Source organism: Clarias gariepinus, chromosome 19 (assembly GCF_024256425.1).
Source record: "Clarias gariepinus isolate MV-2021 ecotype Netherlands chromosome 19, CGAR_prim_01v2, whole genome shotgun sequence".
Lineage (NCBI taxonomy): Eukaryota > Metazoa > Chordata > Actinopteri > Siluriformes > Clariidae > Clarias > Clarias gariepinus.
Window position 1 is genome coordinate 20,123,473 of NC_071118.1, and position 18,531 is coordinate 20,142,003.

At 41.2% G+C, this 18,531-nt stretch overlaps 2 protein-coding genes across 3 annotated transcripts; both read left to right on the top strand.

Moving 5' to 3' along the window:
- The first annotated feature begins 308 nt into the window (after positions 1-308).
- Positions 309-3,725, top strand: zgc:122979 (uncharacterized protein LOC641576 homolog). Its single transcript, XM_053478028.1, has 4 exons — positions 309-539; positions 979-1,225; positions 1,510-1,991; positions 2,941-3,725. The coding sequence occupies exons 1-4, from the start codon at positions 447-449 to the stop codon at positions 3,172-3,174; spliced, it is 1,056 nt and encodes a 351-aa protein (XP_053334003.1). The 5' UTR covers positions 309-446; the 3' UTR covers positions 3,175-3,725.
- Positions 3,726-5,987: 2,262 nt separating this feature from the next.
- hwa (huluwa) lies at positions 5,988-18,442 on the top strand. Of its 2 annotated transcripts, none has more exons than XM_053478030.1 (3): positions 5,988-6,681; positions 15,552-15,738; positions 17,575-17,757. In XM_053478030.1, exons 1-3 carry the CDS (start codon positions 6,103-6,105, stop codon positions 17,610-17,612), a joined length of 804 nt encoding a protein of 267 aa, XP_053334005.1. In that variant the 5' UTR covers positions 5,988-6,102; the 3' UTR covers positions 17,613-17,757. The 2 variants fall into 2 exon arrangements, with proteins under 2 accessions (XP_053334005.1, XP_053334004.1); XM_053478029.1 differs by having other exon boundaries at positions 5,989-6,681; positions 17,621-18,442.
- The last annotated feature ends 89 nt before the right edge of the window (positions 18,443-18,531 follow it).

Sequence of the window (18,531 nt, forward strand, 5' to 3'; positions counted from 1 at the left end):
AAAAAAAAGCAAAAAGCTAGAAGTACAAGTTCCCGTCTCGCCAAATTCATTATAATAGGAGCTAAATCTGAAAGCCGAGAAGGAGGGGGGCGTGTGTGAGAGAGAGCGAGCGAGAGAAGGTTATTTTAAAATTCCGGAAACGTTTCCTCACATGGAGTGCTGGGCCGCCTTGAGCACGTGACGCTGCCGTGTAGTCCAATGAGCGTAGAGAACAGCTCGGTTTCCAACACGGTATTCCCTCTCGCGCAGATCCTGGGCGGGCCCGGGGAAGCTCGGTCACGCAGCGTGGGTAGTATGTGTGTCTGCCGCGCCGGTATAAAAGCGCGCCGGCAGCACCGGAGAGATGCAGTCAGTAGTAGCCTGGTTACACAGAGCCTACTCGAGCTTCAGCACTAACCACAGCGAGAGCAGCATCAGCACCAGCAGCATCAGCACCAACAGCCATCATGGTTCTCATCTGGACGCAGTTTGGCGTGAAGCATAAGAACGTCAAATGCAAGGTGCGAGTAATCCACGGCGAGGAAACCTGGACCTCAGAGGTAAGTTTTCCCACAATTGGTTTATTCTACTTTTTGTGTCTGTTTATTTTCATTTTTAATTTATTAACAACAATCAGTATTGTAATATATGCCTTATGTTAGATGACTTACATTAGATGAAATTGGTCAGAATTTTAAAACTACTAAACTCTTAGATCAAAAGTTGTAACCTGAGGGTTTTAAGTGCAAACACTTGTTACTGGTAATACACTCAAGGATATAGAATGTACTTGTAAAAAAATGTTCCTTGCTGGTTTAAAATAGCAACAAATTCTACTTAGCAATCCAAACAATGTATAACATTAATTTAGACTAGTGGTAAATTGATCACACTTCTAAATTTAATAAGTGTCCCAATCACTGGGAGAATAAAACACTTAAAAAGATAAAAACCTAATCTTACAAGATTAATAATCTCTCTCTCTCTTTCTCTAAACAGGAGGTTCATGAGGACCCTGAGATTCCCAGTCCTCCTTCTTCACCAGGGTGTGTGGACCACTATGCTGTGTTAGGGGTGCCAAGCGACTCAAACGAGGAGGAGATTAGACGTGCATACAAGCGGCTGGCACTGCGCTACCATCCTGACAAAAACTCAGATGCGGATGCAGAGGAGAAGTTTAAGCAGATTGCACAAGCCTATGAAGTCCTCACAGACTCAGAGAAGCGCAGCCTCTATGACCAGCAAGGTGAGAAAGTTTAATCCAAAAGACACACTATCCCGATTTCCCCACGCGCTACTTTTATTTGTAATTGTATATGCATAAACATAGACAGAAAGTCAAAGTTCAGACTTTTTGCAGAATGTATGAGAAAGTTCCCCAACCCATCATTTGCACATACACATATATATTTCGGGCCTCCCCAATCACTCTCTCTAAGTTCACCTACAAATTTCATCTAAGCAAAAATATCTGGCATGCTTTGGCTAAAAAAAAACTCACACAATCACACACAAATCTCTTTCTTCCAGGTTTGTCTAAGGGAACATCTTCTGCTAAAGCAGACCCCACCCCCAGTGGCCCCAAGACCGACACCCATGCCTGGCGTATGTTCTTCAACTTTGAGTTTGACTCAGATGAGGACCTTTTCAACCCATTCCTGAGAAACCCTCAACCCCACCTTGGCCGCCATAGCAACAAGACTGGGCCCCACCCTGGAGGCGTAACCGAAGTGCATGACCTCCAAGTATCGCTGGAAGATATTCTGACAGGTGTTACAAAGCGTGTGAAAGTCACTCGTCTCCGACCCACAGAAAAAAACACACTTCAGCCAGAAGAACGAGTGATCGACGTAGAGGTGAAGAAAGGATGGAAGGAAGGGACAAAGATTACCTTTCCCGGAGAGGGACATGGAGCGAATGACCTCACGTTTGTGGTTAAAGAGAAGAAGCATGCCCACTTCAAACGGGAAGGGTCCAACATAGTCTACACAGCCACCATAACGCTTAGAGAGGTGAGTGTGTGTGTGTGTGTGTGTGCTAGTAGTACAGACTGTTCTTTTCTCCACCCACGCAGTCGCCGCTAGATGATAAGCCGCTGCAGAGCGATGTGGCTAAATTTAGAAACTCTCCCCCTCTCCCGCAGGCAAACAGACATACTCTTCCGCCTCTTGCCTCTCCTCATCTTCCCTCTGCAGCTCCTAGCATCTTCCCTCTCTCACTCTCTCTCACACACACACACATTTTTCCTTGCTTTCGTTTATGGTCATTTTTCCACCAGGAAGTCTTCTTGTATTTCCATAACCTTCTTTTATGCTTTATTTCAATTCAATTTAATTCACTCAGGGGGGTTTTTTGCCATAGATGCTATAGTTATTAATTTCAATCCCTCATACAAACATCTAATATCTCATTATCTCCCTTTTAAAATCACCCTGCCATTAATGTCACCTAATCCCTAACATTTTCTGTCTCACCCTTGTCTATCACTCCTTTGTCTCTCTCCAACTGTCTCGCACCATCACACTTACCACCTCCTCCCAACTCCTCTCTCCTGCTGTTTCTCACCATCCCTCATCTCTCACCCTCCCTTGCTCATCTCTCTCCCACACATTTCCTCCCTCCTCCCACTCAGACAATAGAACAGGAACACATTAGCAGTACCCGTCTCGTAACGGCACTTGCATAACAGGAGAGGTTCATTCACTCTGACCCACATTCTCCTCATTTAATCTCGACTCAACATTATGCAATAAAAAAAAACAATAATAGAAATTCTCTGATGGTTCGAAAAGAGTAGAGCATACTCTAGCATGGAGATGTCTCACAGATATACTCAGGCTATTGCTATTTGAAAAAAATCCTTAAATAACCTTAAATAATGAAATAATTTTGTTATTGTTTTCATATTACGATATAGTATCATATCATACTAACCTTTTCCATCTTTTTCTCTTTCTGCAGGCATTATGTGGATGTACAGTTAGTGTCCCCACCCTTGATGGCCAAACTAAGCCTGTCCCCTGCAGTGATGTCATCAAGCCTGGCTCAGTGAGAAGACTAATAGGGGAGGGGCTTCCCCGGGCTAAGAACTCAGCCCAGCGTGGTGACTTGATGGTGGAATTCCAGGTGGTGTTTCCTGAGCGTATCCCGCCATCCAGCAAAGAGATCATAAAACACAGCCTTGGACAATGCTAACGCCCTCCTGTAGACACACAGATCTAACGATGGCTACAGCATCCAATTTTTTGTCTCTGTGAGGCATATTGTGTGCCGGACTGTACACACACGCACACAAGATAGCAATTGTCACAAGTAGTCCATAGATTTTAGGCAGCCACACATTGCACTTAGATACAACACCTGTAGTCATAAGACCTACAGGTACACACAAAAGCAGACACTGATACTGTACACACAGAGGTGCTACTCTTGAAGAATTAACACACATCCTGTATGTAGCAGGAAGTGACATGCTCTATGGGAAAGGGCTTGATGGACTCCTGTAGGAAATCGTTGTTCCTATGATGACCATCTCAACTCGCTCTAAACAATGACAAATTTGTACTTGTGTACAGAATCGTCAATTACTTAGTCTCTATGAGAGAACCTGTGTCATGTTTCAATGAATTATTTATAAAGGATAACTATAGAAAGATTTCAATGTGCTCTATAATCTGGCATGTAGGCTGAGACTGTATGAAAAGCATGGTTTTTTTATGTACAAATAAAGACTTTACTTAATAAAATATTTTGTCAGTGCATTTCTAGACACCGTGCCATACTGAGACGTCTCTGATGGTTCCACCCTGCAGCCTATTGCTTACACATAATATAAAGAAATAAGAAAAATAATTAGAAACTGTTAGTCTCTATTAACAATCTTAATTGTGTGTTCAAACAATATTAGGCAATAACTTTTCTATTAACTGCCTACTGCTCAAAACCTCTGCATTCTCATGAATCACAAAAGCTTCTTTCCAACAGTGTTACTCATGTCTAAGCTGTTATCTAATGAGTTTTATAGTCATTGCATTACAGTTTCAAACAGAAACAGTAAACAGATCTTATCCAAATGGCTTGGGTGAAATTTAAACTCAAAGTGCCAGTGACTTAACAGAGGTTAGAAAGCTAGATCTTCTTTAGTCATGTTAAAACAAATGCAGTGATATGATACAGTACATGGTTACAAATGAGACCACAGACACACCAACTTGTTTTCTGTTGGACAGCAGTGGCTTTAGGTTAAAGTTCACTTTGATAAAATGCAAGCCTTTCAAGTCCAATGTCCTTTCCTGTTTAATGAACTTACCAGTCTGGCAAAAAATCTTGAAGAGCCTATTTTTCCTTTGGCTCAAATAACAAACATTTGTGAAACATTTGTTTGATGCAGGTCAATAGTTAATAGTTTGGGGGTTTTTTTCGCCATGCAATTTTAGTTTATAGGTGATCACATACGTTGTAAGGGGTCAAACATTATGATGGCTGAACTGTAGGAACTGAATATCTGTAGGAACTATAAGCTTACAACAGAAAGAACATTGAGTTCTAAAGTTTGGAACGAACCCTCATATTACTTGCTATAATGTGGCGCCCCCTGTCGGTCATTGCAACAAAAACGACACAAAAATTATGGACACTTCCGGTCCTAAAACAACAACGGAAATAAATGGAAATATAATTAGCTTTTTAAACGCTAGATACTAAATTTGCGGATTAAGAAATAACATTTGAAAATTTTAAACTCACCAAACGTTAGCAGCAATATATAATACTTATTAAATAAATGTCTCCGGCCACTAGGGCACTACTAAAGTTAAGTAAAAATGCCATATAAAATATGTGGTGGCAGTTGCTGGTTCACTTCATACCAAAGGTATTCATATGGGTTGAGGTCAAGGCTCAGGTCACACAATTTCTTTGCGCAACAGGTTTTATCCCCCTTACTTTTAATAAAAAGAAACCTTAAACAGTTGTGTGTTTGCAATTGTGTGACATCAGAAGTGTAGTGCAACCATGTAGTGTATATTTTATTGATATTTAATATATAATATATATTGCAGCTTTCTGTGTTTGGGGCTACTTATGACCCCATGTTGACCCATGTACACCACTGACAGTGCCTACAATGGGCATATGAGCAACACAACTGTATGGAAGAAGGCGACCTGGACTGACAATTCATGTTTTCTTTTACATTATACAGTATGGACAGCCAGGAGCAAGTGTATCGCTTACCTAAAAAGCGTGGCAGCATTGATGCTCGATGGGGAGAAGGCAAAGCAGCTGAGGCAGTGTGATGCTCTGGTCAAGGTCCAGTCTGACGCTACTGGTGGCCTGCCATTAATGTGGATGTTACTTTGACATGTGTAAGGGAGGAAAGGATCTGTCTACGTGCCACCCCCCGACACACTGCGAAAACTGTTCAGGTTTGAGGGAAAATGACAAAGTGTTGATTTCGGTGGCCAGGATTTTGCCCGGCAGGAAGGGAAGAGAGAACTTTTTTGTAATGTTTTCCTTACGGAAATGGGTTTATTTTTAAAGGAAAAAGGTTGTTTAAAAAATAAAATAATAAATTACATACTCTAAAATATATTTAAGGTGTCTAAATAATGCGACGCACTTTTGACTCATTAGTAGTGTAGTTAGTGTACGTGTGTGTTTAGTTTTTTTATACAGCCGACAAACCTGCGCGTGATTTTAAACCAGGCGCGGGAGGTTTACCTCAAGCTCGCACACTTCTGTCGAGTGTTTTTAGCATTAGAGTGGTAAAAAATAATAATAAACTTATTAATAAAAAAGAGACAAAGCGATTATTAAAATATAATTAACAACCCTGGAGCACATGAGGTAAGTTGCTAATGCTTCTGAACTGTTTCGAAACGTTATTTTCTAGGAGCCGGCTTTAAGTCTAATTAGCCTACAGTTAACTAGCTGTTCGTCCACTCCTCACAAACAGCACAGCCGAACCGCCCCAGTGGCTTTTGTAACAATTAACCGGGGTGAATTAAGCACATCTGAGTGGTTAGTCAGTCGACCGTATCGCCATTTTAAATAACTCGTTAGCTATTCACTTATTACCAGTATCGTTTTTTATTCGTACTCTAACTCGTAGTTTGTGATGAAATGTCTCAGTCGGAAACTGCTGTGCCTTCGTCAGAGCTGCGCGAGAGCCTGCAGGTGTCCAGTCTGACGCTACTGGTGCTTGTACTCATTCCCTGTGTGGTTCTGCTGCTTCTGTTGAACTGCCTGTTGCTGGGATACAAACTGCTTCTGTTCGCGAGGAGAAAGCGCGCGCGCCACGGTTCTGAGAGCGTGCTCTTGCGTTCGTCATCGTCGCTGTCCACGCGCCAGAGAATCGCCCGTTTTACCGACGACCCGTCGTTCGGACCGGTACGGAAAACGAAGTACGCGTCCGTTTCAGAGCCGATGCTGGCGCCGCCGATTACGTCGTCCCTCACGTCATCTGCAGAGCGGAGGGCTGCCTGTGGGCAGCGATGCAGGTCGGAAGCGCTCGCGCGACCGGACGGAGCTACGTATGCGGGCTCAGTGTCGCTTCGCGTGCCGAGCACGGTACTGGGTGCCAGCGGCTCGCGCGCTTGGCGGAAGAGCGCTCCGGTCCTCTTACAGTCCAGCGACTCAGAAATGGAGCGCGAGAATGTCGCACCGCCAAATTCCCCAGAGCAGCTCGTGACCCAGAGCAGGGTAAGAGTCCTGACTCCAACTCCACAAGTACACCAGAACTACGTGCCGTAATGTCAATATTACTTAATGCTTTTGTAATTTGTGGCTTTAATTCTCAGTACTATTATAACCCTTTCCGAATCCATAATTACTTGGAGTAATAAATAACATAAATATTATTTGGTTTTTTTTTGGTTTTTTTGCAATTTATTTATTATATATTCGTTAAATACCACTTTATTATAATTACACCAGAATAAATTTGACACCTCAGCTCCTGTCAAAAAATTAGTAAGTAAGCACACTATTATCTGAAATGTATTTGTATGCTGTAGCAGGATGCCATTAGAATTAAGAGGCCTAAACCTGTTCCATCATGATCGTGCTCCCTTGCAGTTCATGGAGACTGGTAAGTCAAGGTTGGAGTGGTAAGGAACAGGTCACTGACCTCAACCACACTGAACACCTTTTGGAATAAACTGCCTTTCTCAGTTGACTCACCCATGATCAGTCCCTAATCACACTTATAATAAACAATAGAGCAGATAATATACAATACAATTTATACTTTATTGTAACTGTATATTTTATATATTAAATTTTTTTAGTGCAAACAGTCATGTAAGCATTTCACAGCATATTATAATGTGTATGGTTGTGTCCATACATATTTGGATTTCATCTTCTGTATCTTCATCTTCTATACTGCTTTAACCCTGTATTCAGGGTCGTGGGGACCTGGAGCCTATCCCAGGAGGCTAAGGGCATGAGGCAGGGTACCCCCTGGACAGGGTGCCAATCTATCGCAGGGCACACACATTCACACACTACGGGCAATTTGGGAACGTCAATTAGCCTAATCTACATGTCTTTGGACTGTGGGAGGAAACCGGAGTACCCGGAGGAAACCCACCAAACACGGGGAGAACATGCAAACTCCATGCACACAGAGCCGGGAATCAAACCCGGACCCTGGAGGTGCAAGGCAACAGTGCTAACCACTACACCACCGTGCCGCCCATATTTGGATTTATGGTGTATAATTTGCTTTTGCTTGCATCAGATGAAATATTCAGCAGTTTTCAAGTGTCTGGTCAAACCCACTAAAACCCACTCTGCCTCCACATGTATAACTTAATCTACTTATGGAAAAACAACATTTGAGTCAAACTTTAAATAGCCCTTGTTATAGGAGAAATGATTTCTCAATTTGATTATAAAACATAATCTGGATCACCACTGAGTATATGCTGTCTTGTGTGTTTTCGATGATGTGACACTCAGGTGTTTAGGTGGCACTGTGGCTTAGTGGTTTGCACTGCGGCCTCGACCGTAAAAGGTCACAGGTTCAATGTCCGATGCAGGTCAGTTTGCGTGGAGTTTGCATGTTGTGCCCATGCTTGGTGGGTTTCCTCCAGGTCCTCCGGTTTCCTACCACAGTCCAAAGACGCATTTATTAGGTTATTTGGTGTTTCCAAATTGCCCATAGTGTTCGAATGATTGTGTGGTGTGTGTCCTGTAGGGTTCGGTATTCGCGTTCTGTTTTGGTCCGGTTTATACCGGTTATATAGGTACCGGTGCCTATATAACCGGTATGTAACGGACCGAAACAGAACGAATATATTCGGTACATACCGGTTATATAGGTACCGGTGCCTATATAACCGGTATGTAACGGACCGAAACAGAACGCAAATTTCGGTGCCTCATTTCGGTGCCACTTAAATGCCTGTTGATTGAATGACGCAGTTGTAATAAGCATCAGATTCATCAACACACATGATCGCTAGTAAAACTTAAATACTGCATTCATGGGGTGTCAGAAATGATCAGAAAAATAAATCATTTCTTAATTCGAAAAATCTTAAGAACCTCGGAAAGCTTTGATAATACAAATCCAAAACATTGTTGCAGTAATGTTTCATTTTTGTAGATTAAAAGTTTATTAGATTAGATAAAAAAATTAAAAGCACAAATCATCAGGAAATGAGACCATCCGAGATGCACGTGAATGCAGCAACTAACGTTACACTTGCTCTGACGGCAGAGTCAGAGCAAGTGTAACGTTAAGTCATTAAACAACTTTTGTTAAAATGCCTAAAACTAAACGGTCGAAAGTGTGGCTATATTTCACAAGAAAGCATTCCGACACCGCAACGTGCAGCAAATGTTTTACAGCAGTTAACGGCAGTTGAGGGCACGCGGAATGAACTTAAAAGCAGAGGGATGCACTGTGCTTGACAGCTTGCGGACAACAGGTGGCACTATCAGTGTGGATGACCCCAGCCCCAGTCATACCAACCGTAGCAAAAAGGAGTTCGCAGATTATGTTGACGACAGCAGCCTTTTCGCAGGTTAGTATTAGGCTAATGTAATGTTAATTGCAAAATGCAAATCTTGCATTCATGCTAACAAATGGTCAAACGGTATGTAAAATACTGATGTTTACATTTACATTTACATTTAGGCATTTGGCAGACGCTCTTATCCAGAGCGACTTACAAAAAGTGCTTTAATGTTTACAACATTGGATACATACTTACACTGGGTTAACTAGGTTAATAACTAAGTACCATTAGTCCAACACAACTGAGTTTTTTTTTTTTTTTTTTTTTTTTTTCCCCGGGGGGGAGGGGGGTTAGTCCAAGTACTGGAGAAACAGATGCGTCTTGAGTCGTTGTTTAAAGATAGTCAAAGTCTCTGATGTACGGACATCTAGAGGAAGTTCATTCCACCATCTAGGTGCCAGAACAGAAAAGAGCCTGGATGAATGCCGCCCTCGATCCCTGAGAGATGGTGGGATGAGGCGAGCAGTGCTGGAGGATCGGAGGCAACGTGGTGCAGTGCGTGGTGTAATTAGCGCAGAGAGGTAAGTGGGTGCTGGGCCATTTTTGGCTTTGTAGGCAAGCATCAGTGTTTTGAATTTGATGCGGGCAGCTACAGGAAGCCAGTGCAGGGAGCGGAGGAGTGGGGTGGTGTGGGAGAACTTGGGAAGGTTAAAAACGAGTCGTGCTGCTGCATTCTGGATCAGTTGCAGAGGACGAATCGTGGACAGAGGCAGGCCTGCCAGGAGTGAGTTGCAGTAGTCCAGTCTTGAAATAACAAGGGACTGAACAAGCACCTGAGTAGCCTGTGAAGAAAGAAATGGGCGAATTCTTCTGATATTGTAAAGAAGAAATCGACAAGAGCGAGTAAGGTTAGCGATGTGTGGGGAAAATGACAGATGATTGTCCACGGTTACCCCAAGATTGCGGGCGGTGGTTGAGGGAGTGATTTGGTTGTTGTCCATGGATATCACAAGGTCTTGACCTGGAGATGAGTCACAAGGGATAAACAACAGTTCGGTTTTACTGAGATTGAGCTTCAGCTGATGAGCAGCCATCCAAAATGAGATGTCTGCCAGACATGCTGAGATCCGGGTGGAAACCTGAGTGTCAGAGGGAGGAAAGGAGAGGACAAGTTGGGTGTCGTCTGCATAACAGTGGTATGAGAATCCATGCGATGATATGACCTTACCAAGAGACCGGGTATAGAGGGAGAACAGAAGAGGACCAAGTACTGAGCCCTGCGGGACACCAGTAGAGAGTCTACGTGGGGCAGATGTAGATCCCCTCCATGTTACCTCATATGACCTATCTTTAAGGTAAGAAGCAAACCATTGCCACGCTGTTCCACAAATTCCAAGGCTTGTAAGAATAGATAATAGAATCTTGTGGTTCACGGTGTCAAATGCAGCTGACAGGTCCAGGAGGATGAGGACAGATGAAAGTTTAGCAGATCTAGCAGCATGGAGCTTCTCAGTGACTGACAGAAGGGCAGTCTCTGTGGAATGTGCCACTTTGAATCCAGATTGGTTTGGGTCATTAAGGTTGTTCTGTGAGAGATAAAGAGACATTTGATTATAAACCGTTCTTTCAAGAATTTTGGAAATAAAAGAGAGCAGTGATACCGGGCGATAGTTGTTAACTTCTGATGGGTCCAGGCAGGGTTTCTTGAGGATGGGAATAACCCTCGCCTTCTTAAAAGCGGCAGGAACATGACCAGATGATATGGATTGGTTGATGATGGCTGTGGTGAAGGGAAGGAGGTCTCGTGAGATGGCCTGGAGCATTGTGGAAGGGATTGGGTCTAATGAACAGGTGGTGGGGTTAGATGACGAGATGATCTGTTGAATCTCGTCAGATGACAAGTTGGAAAATTCTGCTAAAGGAGGGAAGGAAAGGTCCTGAGGTTCTGCCGTAGTAGGAGTTTGGTTGAGAGCGACGGACTGGCGGATTGCTACAATCTTCCCATCGTAGAATGTGGCAAAATCGTCAGCAGTCAGAGAGGAAGGGGCAGGAGGAGTCGGTGGGTTGAGTAGTGAGGAGAAGATGTTGTGGAGTTTGCCAGGATCATGTGCAGACGCTTCCAACTTTTGTCTGAAGAAGGTAGTTTTGGCAGAAGTCACATCACATGAGAATTTGGAAAGAAGAGTCTGGTAAGAGATGAGATCTGCATCAAGCTGTGATTTCTTCCATCTTCTCTCCGCAGTTCTTAATTCTCTCCTGTTGTTGCGCAGTACATCAGATAGCCAAGGAGCAGGACAAGATTTCTTCCTTGGTTTAGATGACAGCGGGCAAAGGAGATCTATGGATGAGGAGAGAGAGGAGAGGAAAGTTTCAGTCGCAGTCTCTAGTGGTAAAGAGGAGAAGGAGTCTGGGTCTGGGAGGAATGATAGGGTGTATGAAGACACAGAGGAAGGGGAGACAGAGTGAAGGTTTTTGCGGGTAAAAGAGACATTTTGGTGGTTAGGTTTACATAGAATGGGAAGGGTTATAGTGAAGGATACCAGGTAATGATCAGATTTATGAAGAGGATAGGTAGTGATATCTGTGACTGGGGAAGGGCGGCAGAAAACAAGGTCGAGAGAATTTCCTGCCTTGTGTGTAGGAGGGCAGCTGTTTAGGGTTAAAGAGAAGGAGTTAAGGAGAGGGAGAAGGAAAGAGGATTGGAGTTTATCAGATGGAAGGTTGAAATCTCCTAGAACAGTGAGAGGAGTGTTAGCAGAAGGAAAAAGACTAAGAAGTATGTCCATTTCATCTAGAAAGTTTCCTAGAGAGCCAGGAGGACGGTAAATAACCAAGATGTGGAGGTTAATTGGAGAGGTTACCTTAACTGCATGAAATTCAAATGATGAAAAACTGAGATGAGACAGGGTGATGGGCGAGAAGGACCACCTCTTGGACAACAGGAGACCCGTACCACCACCTCTGCCAGTTTCTCGTGGAGTGTGAGAGAATACATAGGCAGAGGATAGGGCAGCCGGTGTGGCTGAGTTCTGAGGAGATATCCAGGTCTCAGTTAGTGCCAGAAAGTCAAAAGAGTAATGAGTAGCTAGGGCAGAGATAAAGTCTGCTTTATTTACAGCAGATTGGCAGTTCCAGAGCCCACCTACCACCAGTGCAGGACAATGAGACAGTACTGGAGGGTAGATGAGGTTTCTGGGAGATCTGCCTCTGCTGTGTGAGTAAAAGCATCTTGGTCTGTGAGAACTGACAGAGATAGGTTGAAGACACATGCTAGACTGAGGTAACTGTCTATAAAAACTTGTAACTTCTTGGCAAACAAGAGTTTAAATCAATTCTCTGTGCACTACCTTTGTTGCAGGATATTCTTATTAACCGCTACAGACACAAGTGTCTGTAGCGGAGACACCTTCAATATATGTAGCTAAGCCCTGCCCACAATTCACACCTTAAGGAAGCCTGAAACTACTCTTGATTAATTACCTGAGAACTAATTGCTTTAGACCTACTTCAATCACACTGCAATCAACACTACCAAACAGCAAAAACTAGGTACAGTATACAGTATGAACCAATTGTGTTTTCAAAAACAGTACAAAAGTTAAAAACCTACCTTACCAGTGGAGAAGAATCCAATTTAGAAAACTAAAGCACACTAAAGTATGAGCTAGATCAACCTTCAATATATGTAGCTAAGCCCTGCCCACAATTCACACCTTAAGGAAGCCTGAAACTACTCTTGATTAATTACCTGAGAACTAATTGCTTTAGACCTACTTCAATCACACTGCAATCAACACTACCAAACAGCAAAAACTAGGTACAGTATACAGTATGAACCAATTGTGTTTTCAAAAACAGTACAAAAGTTAAAAACCTACCTTACCAGTGGAGAAGAATCCAATTTAGAAAACTAAAACCAATTTAGAAAACTAAAGCACTAAAGCAAAGAAAACTGATGTATCATGGATTCTGTAAAATACTAATGTATCAGAGATTCTGCTTTCCAGCTAGTACTAGTAGTACTACAACAGTGACCTCATTTACCATTGCAAAGAAGACTAATTTGACTAACGAGAATTAAAAAAATAATATTGTTCAATAAAAATTTATTGAGTCATCAACCATCATTTTGTGGCCTTTGTAAAGTATTTTTGGCACCGTTATCGTTTTAAAAGTATCGATTTGGCACCGGTATCGAGAAAAAAAAAGAAAAAAAAACGATACCCAACCCTAGTGCCCTGCGATGGATTGGTATCTTGTGCCTGGCGTAGGCTCCAGGCTTCCTGCGACTCCATACAGGAAAGCAGTATAGAAGATGAATGAATGAAAGACACCGGTGTATCATGACCATTTTTAAGAACATTGTAACTTGTCATGATGAAATTATGTTATTGGTGGAAAGATCAATTTGGTCAAACCAGTTTTTGTAGTGAGTTATGATGTATTTTTCCTCCATATTGGCACACAAACAGTATAACCCTTGAGCTAAATGTACCCTGCCAAAGTCACATTTTTGCATTTAAATAAGCATATACTTAATAACCTTTGATTAAATAATTGCTGCAGTGTTTAAAATGTTTCAGCTGGCAACAAGTACAACCACAATCATTTTATTGCCACAATGCTATTGTAACAATGCTAAGCCTAAACTTGACCAAGCTACAATCTGTGCTACTTACAAAGACTCACCAAAAATGTATCTAATTTAGATTTAAAAAGTCAGATGAACAATTTTAAAAAAATATAATTCCAAGTAACAGTAGACTGGTAGAAATTATTCAATTTTTACCTCTCCAGGTTCGACAGACGAAGTGGGGAAACCACTCATTCTTAATTTTATAGGCGGCTAACACATGCTGTATAGATATATCTTTGATGAAAAACTGCATAGTCAGTGTTTTAGATTTCACAATTGAATATCTGTGTTGCTTAATCTAAAGATAATACAGTGGAACCTCGGATTTCGAGCATAATTCGTTCCGGAAGTGGGCTTGTATTCCAAAACACTCATAAACCAAATTTAATTTTCCCATAAGAAATAATGAAAACTTAAATTATTCGTTCTACAGCCCAAAAAAATAAATACATAAAAATAATTAATACAAAATATAAAGTAAAAATAAAAAAAATTACCTGCATTTTACCTTTAAAAAAAGTAAAAATTTATCCCGATGGATAAGTGTTCCCGTTTGTGCGCGCAGGCGCTTTATGTGTGTGTGTGTGTGTGTGTAATGATGAGATGGACAAACTGGTCAATGCATGCCCGTTCTTTTATTTGTCTGCATTGTATTACAAACTTTCGGGTGGATCCTGCACTTAAATCCAACAAAAAAAAAATACTGAAGAGAAAACAAAACTCAGGTTCTATATCCTAGCTTACATCTCGCATTCGCGTTCACATACACCGGACTGCAATACTCACAATGCATTTCCCGAACTTGACTACACTTCCATAAACAGCTGTCATAAATCAACTTCTCTCTCCCACATCACTGTTTTGTCGGAAAAATTAGCTCGCGTGACATTTGTGTGAGCGCATATTAACGGAATCACTGCTGTAAAGTAAAACAAACAAACTAATGAACCTGCACTTTACCTTTGAAAAGAATCGCGACAGAGCAGAGTTTTTGTGTAGACCAGAGACACACACACACACACACTAAAGACCAGAGTGTGTGTGAGAACCGGCACAAATAGAGAAATCTTTAATCTCTTTAATGAGACTTTATTTTGCGTGCTGTACACACGTGTGTTATAAGAAACAGTACATGCACACTGTACACGCGCTTACAAACACAAAATAAAATATGTTTTACACACGTGGTCACAGTGTTATAGTAAACAGTACACGCATGCAGAGATGAGCACTAAGACCCAGCAGGGGAGACGATTACCTACAATTCCGCAGCGCAAGAGAAAGAAAAACGTTGGCTCAGTTGTGATCACGTGATGCTCGGCGTCAAAACAAGAAGCGCATGCGAGATACGTGATACTCGTTACGAATATGTTAATGCTAATACACTGCTCGTTTTTTCAAGTCAAAATTTATACAAAAAAAATATCTTTGCTCCGCGTCACTCGTAATCGGAGGTTCCACTGTACTTGTACATACGATATAACTTTTACAGTTAGAGAAGTTTCACTTTCTACTTCAATGTTTAATTTCTGATGCTGTGTGCAGCCATGTTGATGTGACGTCACTCTGTAAACGTGGAAAATAAAACCTTGAGATGACCTTTTAGTTGTGATGACTGATTTCATATTAAAGAAAAACAGTGCCCATATTCTCTGTTGTAAAAGCTGTGCAAAAGTGATAATAGTCCCACTTATAACAAATAGCGCAAAGATGATTTAAAAAAAAATCTTTTAATAAACCTCTATTTAAAAGAATCAAGAACAAAACCTTGAACTGAAATAATTGTTGTAAAGTTGTTAGATCAATGTGGCAGCAAATGTGTGCCGTTAAATAAAGATTGTCAAACTAAAGATTTGGGCATTGTAAAAGATTGGGCAGTGTATATAATGGCTGGAAGTGCTGTGTGTCTGCTTTTGATACTATATAATTCTCTGTGTGTTTGTGTGTGTGTGTGTGTGTGTGTGCAGCACGGTTCATTACCTATGATGATGCGCAGGTCTAGCACTGTAGAGCTGGAGCTGGTTTCTGTCGATAAGATCCACATGGAAGATGAGCTTATCAGCAGCATCCCACAGGAGACCTCATGCTTCATAGCATCTGCAAGCTCCTCAGCTGCCGGACCTGGCCTGGACAGTGACTTCGGTGCAAGTGCAGGTGAGGTTAAAACTTATTATACAACAGTTAGTTTCCAACCATGCAATCCACTTGGATGAGAGGCATCCCACGCGTGGTGGTTAATAGAGGTAACATCACTAGGATGTTTAACTATATGCATCACTCTGAGTCCCAGGTGTCCTAATAACTGTTAATTGCACTAACTATCAGTTGCAGCATGGGTAAAACCCACATTCAAAACCAGTCACAGAAGTAGCTTTAGCAAGAAAACACATCTGATATTGGTACTGTATATAACATTCAGTAACACCTTGTCTCCTTTTTTTTGGTTTTAAGTTGTTCAGAATTCCATTTAAGTCTAATTGGAATTTAAACCCCGCATCACGGAAGTTAACAGAGCTAATATTCTTCAAAGAGAAACTTGCTAGATTCGCAAGATTTTGGATACCACCTCCAAAATTCTTCGCACCCTTTGGAGAATTGTAAAGTCTCGGTTAGTTAGTTCTATTTATGCAATATCACATGAGAAGGAGTGCTTCGTGATTAATATCAGCACTGGTATAAGGCGGGGTTCAGGGGTTAAAGATCCGGGGTTTGAGAGCTAGATAACTTTGTAGCTGTTAGTAAAAGATGGTTGGAAGGATGTAGAAGCTATTGTTATGGAGTCAAAGTTTTTTTTATTCTTTTAAGCTGAGAACGTTATCTGATGTGGTTTCTTCCTGAAGGTGATTCTGTGACTGGTTTTGAATGTGAATTTTTGGCAGATGCCCTCTCCTCAGTATGGTGAACCGTACAAACCTACTTTACCCATGGTGCAACTGAGAGTGTAATTAAAGGCTATAAGAACACTTGGGAGTGATTGCAAATAGTAAAACATCTAATTAATTATTTTATTATATTTCTTTAGATAAAATTAGATATGACACATCAGCCATGATGGTAACCACCTACCTAATATTGTCTAGGTCCTGTTGTGCCTCCAAAACGGTTTTGAGGCAGAAGGTGTACTGTGGTAACTGAAACAAAGCCATCAGTAGCAGATCCTTTACATTTACATTTAGACGTTTGGCCGATTCTCTTGTCCAAACCAAAAGTCTTTTAAAGTTTTTATCATTGCATCGACTTTAAGTCCCATAATTTGCAAGATGGGCCTCCACGGATCAGACTTGTTTATCCAACAGATGGAGATCAAATTGAGTCATTTGAACTTTTAAGCATGTTCCTCAAACCATTCCTTACTTGCTTAAATGGGCATTGTGCTGCTAAAAGGAAATATAGTTTGCATGAAGGGGTGTGCTTGGTCCTCTGGTAGGTAGGTAGGTGGTATGTCCCAAAGTAACATCCACTTGAATGTCACACTTTTCATAAGTCCAGATAATTTTCTTCCATTGCTCTGTGGTCCAATTTTGATGCTCACATACTCATTGTAGAAGCTTTCATTTATGGACAGGGTTGGCATGTGCCCTCTGCCCGGTCTACTGCTATGCATCCCTATACACAACTCAACGTTTAAGTTTACTTAACTCTACGAATGAACTGTTCACTTGCTACCTGATATATCCCACCCCTTGACAGGCACCACTGTAATGAGAATCAATATTATGAGTGGGTGCATAGTCTCAACTGTCAACTACAGTACCTTGAATACTTATTGCAAGATAAATTCTAAATTTGACATACAGTATATATTGTTCCTCTCAAAACCAGTAAGATGAAATATAAAATCTCCTGTTATGTTTAATATGTTGTACACATGAATTTCTTTCAAACCTCTTAAAATGTAATCATTAACAAGATTTGTCAGGTAGTTTATGGGTTGAGGTCCCTTTAGTCTGCTTTTCTATATATTTGTATTGAATTATGTCCACATTTCAGGTGTGTGTAATGAAGAGGGTGTAAAACTGTACACATAATTATCCAGGTGTGTCGTTGCGCATCCTGTCGGCGGACAGTGACGGTTTTCCAGGAGCAACTTGGGCATCTGGTCTTGAGTGGGATTATTACGACCCTAGTTACGTCACGCAGAACCACGTTCCCAAACACAGACACCATGCACCACCTGTCACAACCAAACAGTACTGGGTCTAACCTGCATTGCTTTCCAGATTGTACCTGGCGAACTGTCTAGTTTTAAAATATTTCACGCAGAACTTCAGCACATTATCCACATGTATGCTTGCACGGGTCACTTTCCTGCAGTAGATTGGTTTTTGTGTTTGTTAAGGAGAATCACCTTTAATCATGTATTTAAATCACTTATTTGGTATGCACTTGTCTTACACTGTTTATACTTATGATATGTTATTGGTTTGCACGCATTTTGTGATTCACTATATAAACCTTCTATAGTTTAGGCCTTAGAGCACATTTAACACGATCAATGTTTTAATTCATGCATTGACCAGTTGATACTGTACATCACCTTTAATTTATTTTTAATTGTCTAAATAAAACTTTGTACTACTGATGAGTGATTTAAAAAGAAACATTTTAGACAAACTCAGAATAAAGAAACTTTGAATTTCCCAAAACTAAATGGAAGATGGACAGGAACTTTTTTTCCCCCCAGAGAACTAGAGAAACAGAAAAGTGTCCCATGTTTGGAGCATAACCATTGATTTATGTACTGGTTAAACAGCTATATCCATCTATAGTAGTGGCACCTACTACACTAAGGCATAAACATTCAAACTAGACTGTTTTGTAATAGAAGTGTATGTAAACTATCCCACTTAAAATAAATTAAATATTTTCTAATTTCCCACCCAAAATAAAGTGAGTTAAGCCAAAGCCAACCTGTGCTTTATAAAACATTTACTTATACACCTGAAC

Coding starts and splice junctions, on each gene's coding strand:
- zgc:122979 (XM_053478028.1), top strand. CDS start 447: ATGGTTCTCATCTGGACGCAGTTTGGCGTGAAGCATAAGAACGTCAAA. Junction 540..978: donor AGGAAACCTGGACCTCAGAG/GTAAGTTTTCCC, acceptor TTCTCTAAACAG/GAGGTTCATGAGGACCCTGA. Junction 1,992..2,940: donor CCACCATAACGCTTAGAGAG/GTGAGTGTGTGT, acceptor CTCTTTCTGCAG/GCATTATGTGGATGTACAGT.
- hwa (XM_053478029.1), top strand. CDS start 6,103: ATGTCTCAGTCGGAAACTGCTGTGCCTTCGTCAGAGCTGCGCGAGAGC. Junction 6,682..15,551: donor AGCTCGTGACCCAGAGCAGG/GTAAGAGTCCTG, acceptor GTGTGTGTGCAG/CACGGTTCATTACCTATGAT. Junction 15,739..17,620: donor TGACTTCGGTGCAAGTGCAG/GTGAGGTTAAAA, acceptor ATAATTATCCAG/GTGTGTCGTTGCGCATCCTG.